General features: G+C 42.8%; 2 protein-coding genes across 2 annotated transcripts; both read left to right on the top strand.

Moving 5' to 3' along the window:
* Positions 1-6,421: 6,421 nt before the first annotated feature.
* Positions 6,422-7,345, top strand: LOC127495568 (olfactory receptor 52B2-like). Its single transcript, XM_051862494.1, has one exon. The coding sequence runs from the start codon at positions 6,422-6,424 to the stop codon at positions 7,343-7,345; it is 924 nt and encodes a 307-aa protein (XP_051718454.1).
* Positions 7,346-11,421: 4,076 nt separating this feature from the next.
* Positions 11,422-12,402, top strand: or71at1 (odorant receptor, family 71, subfamily AT, member 1). The gene has a single exon (XM_051862493.1). The coding sequence runs from the start codon at positions 11,422-11,424 to the stop codon at positions 12,400-12,402; it is 981 nt and encodes a 326-aa protein (XP_051718453.1).
* The last annotated feature ends 354 nt before the right edge of the window (positions 12,403-12,756 follow it).

Here is a 12,756-nt window from a genome sequence, read left to right as displayed (position 1 = left end):
CCCTGTGGGCCGACGCTAGACATTAAATCTAACTGAAGTACGAAGGAGCTCGTCTATTTGATACAAAAAACTCTCAAAGCCATGAGAGGAGGAGAAAAACTACCCTATCCTGAGGTGACTCTCAAGACGGCCTGACGAGGGCCAGCCTACAAAGGGGTGGTGGCCTCCAAACCACTCCCAAGTGGGAGGGGGCCAGCCCACCCAAAAATATTAAAAGAGCTATAAAGAGCAGTGGTCTCGCCAGAGAACATGTGACAAGCAAAACCAACCATACTCATATAAAGTAGTCAAATAATAGTACTTCTCTCTAAAATCGTTCTAGCCAACCTACAGTGACTTCAGGGCCCTACAAAATCACATATATATATATATATATTTTTTTTTTTTTTACTATGTTTTACACTTAAAATAGATGAATGCCCAAAAGACCTAAAACGGTTCACCCTACGGCCACAGGGTGGCGGCCTCTCACAATGAAGAATGTGAGGTCTTCCACTCCATAGGGCCTAAAAGAAGCAAATCCTACACAGGAGATAGCGATCTAAAAATACATTAGTATTTAACAATCTATTCTCCTTTGTTTTACAGAAAAAGATCTTAAAATAGTTCAACCTGCAGCCACAGAGTGGCGACCTATCACCATGGAAACCGTGATGGTCCACCCTAAAAAGAGCTTACACAGGGAACATAGGTCTATAAAGAAATACTTTAGTATTTAAAATGAAAAAAGACCTAGTAACAGTTCCACCTGCGGCCACAGGGTGGCGACCTACCACCATTCACAATGTGTGGTCCTCCACCCCACAAGCCTGAAAGGGTCTTCTCACTATCAAGCCATTTTTTTTTTAACTGGCAGACCATCAGCCACAGGCCTGATGTAAGAAGCGCCTGAGGTTAAAGAAGAATGGAGAGGGTAGTTCTGATCAGCCTCAGAATGAGGAGATCCATCCATGGCACTGACCGCGTTCTTGAAGAATCATCTCACTCAGATCCTTCTTCTTCCTAGAGTCTCGCCTTCTCTGTCCAGTCCCTCCATGGAGGGGTGCACGAGAAGTGACACTCGCTTTCTGGCCCTGTCCATGGCCCTCGGGTCAGGACAGGCCAGGCCCAACTTGTCTGGTTGAGGACTCAAACCTTAGCGACATGCTGGTCTAAGTCGCTCAGCAGGTCAACCTGACGCCCCGCCACACAGCCATCATGTGCAGAGCAGCACCAGCCTGACCCGCTGCCGCGTATGCCCAGCCATCTAAGCGAGATGTCACTTTAAGGGACTTAGATGGTAGAGTCTGAGCTTTCAGTGTCAAAGTTCAAATTTTTTGCAAGAGAAATGCTAAACAATAATGATCTGAGACCCAGACGAGAATGGAGCGTTCTTGAAGGAACGCGCTCACAGTTTGCATAGACAGCTCCTTCAAGTACTTACCATGCGTGCTCTTCCACCAGACAGAGAACACATAGCTTGTGTGTTTCATCTAGTGTCAGGACATGGATCGAAACACTTAATAAACCTCTCTGTGCATTTCATTTTGCCAGATAGTGCTTCACACATGACAGTCCCTGAAGACGATTAGAGGATGACATGTTATTTGGGCGCCCCTTATATATGTGTGGGTCGTATTGTTATGATGTCATGGGCTAATGCCGGTCAATATGATATTGCCAAGTTTGGATATGTGTTTCAGACACCGGTTCACGCGGAGGCATTCCCTAGCGCTCTGACGCAGCTCGAGTTCCCTTTCGAAAGGGAAATATGGACTCAGGGCGAAACACTAAGAATTTTTTTTTAGATTATATATTTATTTGCCCTGCCAAAACATTTACTGGTCTTGCCTAAATAAATAAATAAAGTTATTGTTTTTGTCCATAATCTACTTCGAGTGTAAACTAACAAACCAATGCACATTGACATGCAATAATTGTATTTAGCTTCTCTGCCTCGCAGCGAGGGTATAAATGAGCAGCAGGTGCAAGCCCATATCAGGTTTTCCCTGAGGAGCCGAGCAGGTGATCCGGATACCCCTGCGGTGGATCAGCAGCTATGGTGATGGGACGAGAGGTCTCCGTTCCCTCCTTCAGGGAACGAGGATTACATACGTAAACCGAGATGTTCCTTTTCAGTCGGTCACTCTCGACATCTCGTCGGAGGAGACCGACGAATTGGGATCCCTACCAAAATGCCATAGCTGCTGCCCTTCCAGTGCCCTGCGTAAGCCTCCTGATCCCTCCATACCTCTGGGAGGTGGGATAGGGCTTACCCAGAGAAGGCGATCACTGCCCACTTGGATAACACTGGGAAAGCGTGCCCTTTCCATAGGCCACATCCTCCACAGGAGGTTCTCAGTGGCAAATACACTTATGGACTAACCCCGTAGGGCCGTACTACATATGGAAGTCTCTGAGGTGGCTCTCACCCAATGGGAGGAGGGTACACCAGGCAGAGACGGCAAAGCGGGCTCTGCCAAGAGAGAGACACAGGTTTCCGATTAGGAGCTGAACCGTGGAAATACACATATGGGATCCCCTCATGGTCACTGCATATGGGTACCCAGCCTAGCACTGGTTCTCAAGGAATGTCATTTTCTCCGCCACGTCTGGCTGCCGAGGGTGATGGAGAAACTCAACAGGGTTTGTCCTCTGGAGCAATATAAGCGCATTTAAGCGCAGCAAGCCGACACTAAGCCAGGGCCTCTCAGTGCCACTACCCGTTTGAGGTGAGAACACAGGAGGATACCGGCTCAAAACAAAGAATTATAGAATCTAGCAAAAGCGTTAGGTGTCGCCCAGCCCACAGCTCTACAGATAACTGTCAGCGAGGCGCCACGTGCCAGCGCCCAGGAGAAGAGTCTCTGTAGATTCTTCCTCAGTGGAATCCGCCAGGGAGGGGCTGTCGCAAGGAGTATCAGTTCTGGAAACCAGGTATGGTTGGGCCAGGGTGGAACTGGCAAGACCTGCTCCTCATATTCCCTGAGTAGGCTCACTGAGGGAAACGCATATTTGCGTAGGCCCCAGGGCCAGCTGTGTGCCACTCCGAAACGTCTCCAAATCAGCTAGACTGCCTGGGGATGGAGTTTCCATTCTCCTGGGAGCCCAGCTCATGAGAGCTCGTCATCCACATGGTTGAGCTTGCCAGGAATGTGAATGGCCCAAAGTGACCTCAGATGCTTCTGACTCCAGAGGAGGAGATGGTGGGCGAGTTGCAACATGCAACAGGAGCACAGACCAACAGTCACAGTGTTGTCCGTACGGTCCAGCATGTCTTTGACCTGTAGCGGCCTTTTGAGGCAGCCTAGAGCAAGCAACTTGAGGCAGTTGATGTGCCAATGCATTTGGGGTCCCGTCCAAACCCCTGACACTGCATTCCCGTTGTACGTGGCACCCCAGCCCGTGGCAGAGGCATTTGTGGACACCACAGCATGCCTGGACACCTGTTCTAGGGGCACTCCTGCCCGAAGAAATGAAGAGTCCAACCATGGGCTGAAGGTCTAACGACAGACCGGTGTGATCTTCCTCGATTGAGTGCCATGTTGCCACGCCTATGTCGGAACGCAGTCGTAAAGTCAGTGCTGAAACGGTCTCATATGAAGCAAACCGAGCAGTGTTACTGGGGCTGCCATGTGTATTCAAGCAGTTCAGCACTGACTGAACATGCTCTTCTGTGAGGCGTGCTGTCTGTTTGACCAAATCCAGCTCCATCCCGAGAAAAGAGATCCTCTGCACAGGCAAGAGTTTGCTCTTTTTACAGTTGACCCGTAGACCCAACTGGTTGAGATGGTGGAGCACCAGGTCCCTGTGTTCGCATAAATGATCTCAGGATTATGCTAATATGAGCCAGTCATCGAGATAGTTGAGAATGTGAATGCTGTGTTCTCTCATGGGAACAAGGGCTTCCTTCATGACTTTCGTGAAGACGCAGGGCGACAGGGCCAGCCCGAAGGGTAGGACTTTGTACTGAACAAAAGCAGAAACAGAACAGAAACAAAATGAAACAAAAGATTCTCCACATGGCCTTCCTCCAGGGGAAGGTGTGGTGTGGTCACCATCTCATGAAGAGCTGTTCCCTCCATCCCTGGGTCACCCATCTCAGGGGCCTCTTGCCCTTACACTTGCTGCCATACTTTTTGGCAGGGGTCTGGAGGCAGCCTCCTCGCAGGCTCCGTAGGCATTTTCAGTTAGACTAGAGATGAATATCTACAGGCCCGTGAGGGGAGCGAAAGGTCACCATGCCAGGTAGAGGCAGTATTTGGAAACAATTGCATCGACAATTGCAACCGACTGCTCCACTGGGGGGAAACCAGTAGAAACCAGGTCTGTTTCTTGCAGTAAAAGGTGCTGTCCATGACCTGGTAAGCTCTTCATGCACTTCCGGAAAGAATGGTACCGTGGCGGGGCGCTAAGAACCAGCACGGGCCGCCCTGAGAAACCAGTCATCCAACAGGGAAGGCTCGGGACACGGTGGAGGATTCCACATGAGCCTGACCTTCTTGGCGTCCTGGGAAGCATATGCATCAACTCAGGGTCTGACTCAAACGACACTACCATTCCCGGAGGAGGCAACCCAGCCGAATCATCATCCCCCGAGGGATCTGGCTCACCCTCCGATGCAACGATCGACATCAGGTCGTCGGGAGGAGTGCCGAAGGATACGGCTGGTACACATTGTGCAGATGGTCCAGCACGCTCCACCAGCAGCTCCACTGGCTGCGGAGTGCAAGAGGGGGGTGGAACCGATGGTTGGTTCTTCACCGTAATGGTCAGGTCATCCATGCGACTGCCTAAAGTAGCTCTCGCCTGGTTTCCACCAGGACGAGAACTAGATCGAGGCAGAGGCACGGGAACCCCACCTCTCTTGAGGTATTGGAGCTGTGACCGCAACTCCGAGATGGCCATGCTACCGAAGTGGGAACATGAATCTACGAGCACCATCTCAGTGTGCTTAACGCCCAGACACATGAGACAGCGATCGTGATCGTCCGACGGTGCAAGGTAACGACCGCATCCAGAAACACACGGGTGAAATGTCATTTTAAAAAGATGCAAACTCACACCCGTGCAAGCTCTTTTAGGGATAAACGCTCTTTTTTTTAGAGCTGAAGCACACAGGGGAACCAGCCAATGCAACACTGACAGGGAATAGTGCAGCCTGTTAGTGTGCTCTCACTCACAGCTGAATAAACAGCAGCTTTGTTTGAAATCAGCTGGAGAACGCGGCCACCGCTGAAGTGCTGTCTCGCTAACATGCTGAAGAGGCTTGTCCCACAGAACTGGCTCGAAGAAAACACTCTTTTAGATGCAGAGTAGTCAAAAGAAGAACAGCTCAGCTCCGAAGTGAAAAGTTGATGCGCTTGCGCCTGCTGCTCATTTATACCCGCGGTGTGAGGCAGAGCAGCTGAATGTAATTATTGCATGCCAATGTGCATTGGCTCATTTAGTTTACACTCGAAGTAGATTGGCCTCTATAGCGAGATCCCAATTCGCCGGTCTCCTCTGACGAGACGTCAAGAGTGACAGACTGAAAAGGAACTTGTTACTTCAGTGCTGTCTGAGAGGCAGCTTTCAATCACAAGACGCTGTGAAAGAGAACTTGTGCGCTGTGACAGTCAGATTGTTTACCATGCGTGCTGCGCACTAAAGCACATTGACAGCGCATGAGTTTTCTTTCACAGCGCCTTGTGATTTAATGGCTTAAAATCACTTGAATGTTTAAAATGGTAAGACTTAAAAACATGTGAAAACGATAAACTTTCTTGAGGAAGCAGCATTAGCACGATCATTCAGAAAGGTGACTATAGTTTTAAGGGGGCTGAGACGACAGATAGGGGAGCTAAAGCCCACATAAAAATGGCCCAGAACCGCCCCTGTCTTATGAGTCCACTAAATTTCCCCTTTTGGTTATCAATAAACCCCCTTTTCTACTCAAGGAAAACATGCTACCTCTTAAAATGGCCATGAATTTAAAATGGACCCTATTATGTTTATTATTATTTTATTTTATTGCAACACATTTATGATGTAAGTAGATTTTTTTCAGTGCTGGAATTAATTAGTATATGTGATATGCGATATGCATGTTTGTGTCAAATGTATGTAAGAATCTATGTTTTAACATTGCCAGCTTGTGACAACTATAATGCATTTTCACATTATTTGTCTCCAGGGGTTATAATGTGGATGATGTCAGTAAGATACTGTCTATATAAAACAAAAGCCTTTCAACTTGACTTTAGATGACATCAACAAACATACTATAGTCTCTTTAAACTGAGGGATAATAATCAAGGGTGCATGAGGTGAGTGACATACTGACAAACGTTTTAAGGCATATATATATTTTTTTTCATTTCATAAAGTGTCAATTTGGGGATTTAATGAAATGAATGCCAAAGTACTAATTTACTCTTATTTTCCACAGATTCCAGTCATAATGGAGAACTTATCCATCATAGTTAGTTTTGAGCTAACCCTGGATCCATTTTCTATCCCTCCAGGAGCAAAATATCCCATATTTCTTTTTGGCATCTTTATCTACATGTTCAGTGCCTTTTGTAATTTGACCCTGTTGCTTCTCATCATTGTGACACAAAGTCTCCATAAGCCTATTTACTTCATTATGTTCAGTCTTCCTCTAAATGATTTTGTTGGAATCACTTCCATGCTTCCGAAGGTTCTCTCTGACATTGTGCTGGAAACCAATAATACATACTATCCCCTCTGTGTGCTCCAGGGTTTTCTGCTCCACATGTATGGGGGTGGTGTTTTGTTCATCCTGGCTGCCATGGCTTTTGATCGCTATATTGCCATCTGCATGCCTCTGCGATACAATGCTCTCATGACACCACGGTTTGTGATGGGAATTGTTGCTTTTGTATGGGGCCTTGATCTTTTTTTCATTGTTTTACTGTTTTCCTTGCATAGCAAGTATTCCAGATGCAGATCTATCATTTTGAATGTGTTTTGTGATAATCCCTCTCTCCTTAAGCTGACCTGTGAAAATACCACAGTTAATAACATCGTAGGCTTGTGCAGTTTAGCCATGATGCAGATTATTAGCATTTCCATTCAAGTATTTTCCTATGTGAAGATTTTGATTGCCTGTTTGGTCACGAGTAGGTCTGATGCCAAAAGCAAGGCCATCAACACCTGTGTTTCTCAACTGGCCATTTTTATCATATATGAGGTTGTTGGAACTTTCACTATCTTGTCACACAGGTTCAAAAACATAAACGCAGACATGCAAAAGATTATGGGGATGCTCATTTTTCTAGTGCCTCCACTTCTGAATCCAATAGTTTATGGATTGAACAGTCATGAATTACGAAATAATCTGCTAAAACTCTCTAAAATGTAAAATATCTGTAAAATGTATTTTTGTCACTTATGCCAAGAAGTCCAATAAAACTCTTAAATATTAGTGTTATTAGTGCAGAATTATAAAATTGTAGCAGGGTGTGTGTGTGTGCGCGCACCATTACTATGAAATTTTCCATATTTCTGAAAAGTGTATGTGTAAATGAGCATGGTAAAACAGAGCGTTAAAGCTTTAATATCTACTGGGTTTTAATTAGGTCAGATGTAATCTAATGTAAAAATTCAGAGGTAAATTTAGAAAAAGTTTTTTTTTTTTTTTTTTCTTCCTGTTTTTAAAATAATTGTGTAAATCACTGGTGTCTCTGGGACCCTAGACCTTTATACCAGTCCATCTCAATCCATAACCGTCAAAAAGAGATTGTGGGTTAGTCATGCTTTGGCCTAAATGTACAGCAAATATACTCTCAAACTTTTAATATAATCTCCATATACTGTATGCATAATTGTTGATGTAATTGCATTTTGTAACACTAATTTCAAGGCATATATTCACAGAGGTGGGTAGATTATCCAAAAACTGAATATACTCAATAAAATACTCAAGTAAAAGTACAAGTACTTATAGAAATATTTACTGGAGTAAAAGTAATAATCTTAATAGTTACTTGAGTAAGAGTAAAAAAGTATCCAATGAAAAAACTACTCAAGTAGTTATTGTAATTTAATTTACTTACGAATTTAGAATATATAAAATACATATACAAAATATATATAAAACACATATACAAAACACACATGTATCTAATGTAATATAATCAAAATTTATGTTTATTATATTTGTTTGACTATTGTGGCTATTAATTGACTATTCACAGATTTGAAGCTGTACTGTCATGCCATATGAAAATAAAATGACAATTTGCACAATGCACAATGACAGTTGGGTGATTTTTCCTCTGTACTTCCTGTAAAGTGATGTATCGCTGTTCCCTTATTCCCAGTAGTGTGTTTACCGGAGATTTTCTTAGTACCCCCAATAATGTAAACCCACCCCTGCTTATTCCCTGTGCCGTTAGCAGTGTTCTTCGAACCGAACATGCCGTTGAGAACGCTCTGCTCCTGCTTGGTGCGCTTCGAGGAAGGCGCCTCGGCTCATGTTCCCTGCGGCTCGGGTCCCACTGCTGCTGATCACATGATCAAGGTCACACGGCGGGGCCTTCATGCCTGTGTCGTGTGGAAGAAACCTTGAAACCTCACCGGCTGGGGGCAATCATGAGTGGTTTCTCAGCTCAGGGTCTGTGGTGGGGCCATCATCTTTCTTGGCACATAAACTTCCTGGAGATTATGGCTGTGTTCCTGGCACTCAAACACTTCCTCCCAGACCTGAGAGGCCATCATGTACTTGTCCGTACTGACAACACATCAGTGATCTCTTATATAAATCATCAAGGGGGTATGCGGTCATGCCCATTATGCAAATATGCAGCAGCAGCAGGTCAGGCTGGTGCGGCACTGCACACTACGGCTGTGTTGCAGGCCTACCAGGCTGATCTGCTGAAGGACCTGGACCAGGGGCTTTCCCCCTGTGGTGGTTGAGGAGCTGCGCCGCACCACAGATTTGACTCTTAGTGCCACTAAACAAATTGCCGGCATGATCGGTCGATCCATGGCGGCTGTGGTGGCTACGGAAAGACATCTCTGGGTGAACCTGGCCGATATCAGTGAGAAAGAGAAAAACTTTCTCCTTGATGCACCGTTTTTGCCATCTGAGCCATTTGGCACATCCGTGGAGATGGTGGTCAGAAAGTTTAGAGAGGTGAAGACGCACTCCGCTGCTTTTAAAACTTTTATACCACGCTGGTCTGGGTCCATGCCTCAGCCTGCGAGGGGGGCTGGTCCGTCCCAGTCTCAGGACCGGAGGCAGGTCCAGAAGGCCAACACTGACACCTGCACTCCCACTGCCTCGAAGGGTAGAGCGCGGAGGAGGCGTGAGGCTAGAGGGAGAAGAAAAGATCTGAGGGAAGTGATTGAGTATAAACACGATTGGCGCTTTAAGGTCCTAGAGGCAATCAGCGTTTAAGTTTCTAGAGACGAAATAACATCTGCCTCCTTCTGCGGCCAGATTCACGAAACATTCTTAAGAATAAAATTCTTCTTAACTGCCAGTTTCTTCTTATTTTCAAACTTAAGGAAAAAGATAAGAATATTTCTTTTCTTAAGAATGTTCTAATCTTTTTTCTTAAGATTGTTCTTAAGATCAAATTTAAAAAGTATTCATATTCCCGAAAAGAATGTTCTTAAAAATCCTCCAAGGATAACCTCCAACCTGTCTTAAATAGATGTTTAATGAATTTAATGGGTTGTTTCAAATATTAAGTATTACAACATAACACTAGCTAGCTAAATCTAATAAATATTACCAGTACCATGAATGTGGACATGCATACTAAAGTCTGAAATTACACTGATTGATCATTTGCACGTACCTGTATATGATGCGCTCACTCAAGCTAGTATGGAGACCCGCACATGAAACGATTTAGCAAATCGAGGGAACGAATTAGTAAATCATGCGGATGATGTAGCCTACTATTTTTTTTTTTTTTACTGCATGTCATGTGCGGGTCCCTGTAAGCTAGAACTAGTGAGGCAGCACACACAGATAAGGATGCATTCACTCTAGAGAGAGCGCAAAAAAATGGAGCACGAATGTGCAACCACACCCTAACCCTACCCTAACCCTATACTCCACCCCATTCGACGTCCAGAGAGGTGGAGAGCTCTATCCCTCCACCCCACTGGACATCCAGAGAGGCGAAGCTGGCCATCATAGACTCTGCAGTGACTCTGCACTGAAAGCGCTCTGGAAAATATTGAAATATTTCGCAATATGACATTCTAAGCCATATTTATAAGTTGAAAAGTTTAAATTATGACATACTAAATCATAATTATAACATAAATAGTTGAAACTGACAAAAAAGTCTAAATTATGACAGTCATGACAGTCATAATTTCAACCTTCAAATCTCACAATTATGTCATAATTATGACTTAGTATGTCATAATTTTGACTTTGTCATGAAAGTCCACTGAGGCGAGTTGCAGCTGAACCCATGAGAAGTTTATTAAAGTAAATCATGACTTAGCATGTATTCATTTCATAATGTGAACATACAAAATGTCATCATTTTCATGTCATAATTATGATCAAAGCATGATTTTTTTATTTTATTTTTATTTTTTTGTGGTGGAAATCTGCTTCCGTACATATGAGCTTCAGCCTCCACATGTACAGTATTTTTTTGAATAATCCACTGTGTTGTGATCTTATTCAGCAGTCAGTGCAGTGATTGGATTACCTCTCATGAATAATGTGTAAATATAATGATAAAAATAATAGCATAGTCTGCGATGATTTCCCCTTTGTAGTGGACACTCAATAAATAAATAAATAAAATGTTTGATATCTTCTGACTGGATGGAATTGTAGGCATAGTCTGCTCTGAAACTAAAACTTGTCTTACTTGCTCTGACTTTCAGCAACTAACTCAAAAAATCTGGGCAAAAGTTTTGTATTTCATTCCACCCTTTAGTGTTCAAAATACTGTGTGGTATCATTGTTTTCAATAATGTGCAACACTAATCTGTTAACATCTCAAAAACTATGTTTTATGGTTTAATGACCATTGAAAGAATAAGAAAATAAACATTTTCAAACAAGCTTTTTCACTGATCTAAGATGGCAAATCCAGCTGAAACAGGGTTGAAATGCAGTGCACATCTCAGTTCTATTTTAGACAGAGATATTACATCATCCGGCTTCAAATCCCATCAAGTTCCCGAAGAGCATCAATTGAACTTTGACTTCAAGTCCCATGATGCTTTTCTGTGAACATAAATCTACATAAAAGGCAATGCTGTACAATAGCTTACAGTATGCATAAAGCATAAGGTGCATTCAGGTCATACAAGAATTATTGTGACATAAATTGCAAAGGTAAGTATGCATTAAAGATGAACAAATTTTAAATTTTTACATGTCCTATTTTGCAAAATTTTTAATGGTAAAAATGCACATCATCATTCCTTTTTTTTTTTCCATTAAGGTTTTTAATGGCTGTAAACCTTTCATATCCTACTTTCACATTCAACCTTAAAATTGCAAAATTTGATGTCCATCCACAAGCAATATATCCTGTGTTCATCTTTGGAGCTCTGATCTATGTGTTCTCTGTGTTCTGTAATGGAACCATTCTTGGACTGATAATCACCCAAAGAAACCTTCACAAGCCGATGTTTTACATCCTGTTCAGCCTCCCTCTAACTGATTTAATTGGAATCACTTCTGCTCTGCCCAGGGTGCTTGTAGACATTATAACAGGAACAAATGATGTGTATTACCCTACATGTGTTCTTCAGGCTTTTTTGGTACATATGTATGGCGGTGCAATACTTTTTCTACTGGCAGCCATGTCGATAGACCGGTACATAGCAATATGCAACCCACTCAGATACCATTCTATTATGACTCCTGGCAGAATATGTGGGCTCATTTCATTGGCATGGAGCCTGGACCTTGTCTTAATACTTGTTTTATTTTCTCTTCAATCTAGAATGGAGAAATGTAAGTCTTTCATTGCTAATGTGTACTGCGACAACCCATCTTTGCTTTTGCTTTCATGTGGAGGGGATTTTACAGTGAACAACATTTATGGTTTATCTGTAACAGCATTTATGCAGGTAATCAGTGTCTCTGTCCAGCTGTACTCTTATACGCAAATTCTCATCACGTGTATAAAACAAACACATGCTGATTCAAAAATAAAGGCTGTAAATACATGTATGGCCCAGATCGGTACATTTTTTCTCTTTGAAATAGTGACAACCATTGCTATTTTATCATATCGGATCCCTAATTTTTCTTCCAGTGCACAGAGGATTTGTGGGTTGATGATTTACACAGTCCTTCCAGTTGTCAATCCAGTCATATACGGAATTAAAACTAAAGATATCAGAATAGCTTTCTTTTTGGTTTTGAAAAGGAACAAAGTTGGTCCACGTAAAAATGCATCTGTTGTTCAAAACAGAAAATAATAATTATAATTGAATGTAATAATTAAAAAAAAGTTTCTTAATGTGGTGTTCTGGATGTTAATGTACACAGGTTTAACTGTAAGGATCATTCTCGTTAAACTGAAATGTTTAACAAGGATCGTCAGATAATTTAATAATAATATGATTTCATCTTTTGGTGTGAATTTCTTTGTAATTGTGAAGACATTCAAATTATATCCAAGTAACTATTGTTATGTGTGCATACTTGTTATACTAGACTTTTTTTGTGTGTGTGTGTGAATATAAATAAGTAAAAAATAAAATAAATAAATAATTGTGGAATATATGTTGGATTTGAGGATTTGTGTATTATTACTTTATGAATAAAGTGCT

This window comes from Ctenopharyngodon idella, chromosome 15, assembly GCF_019924925.1.
Source record: "Ctenopharyngodon idella isolate HZGC_01 chromosome 15, HZGC01, whole genome shotgun sequence".
In the NCBI taxonomy this organism is placed as follows: domain Eukaryota; kingdom Metazoa; phylum Chordata; class Actinopteri; order Cypriniformes; family Xenocyprididae; genus Ctenopharyngodon; species Ctenopharyngodon idella.
The sequence above is the reverse complement of the archived record's forward strand: the minus strand, read 5'-3'. Positions and strand labels throughout refer to the sequence as shown.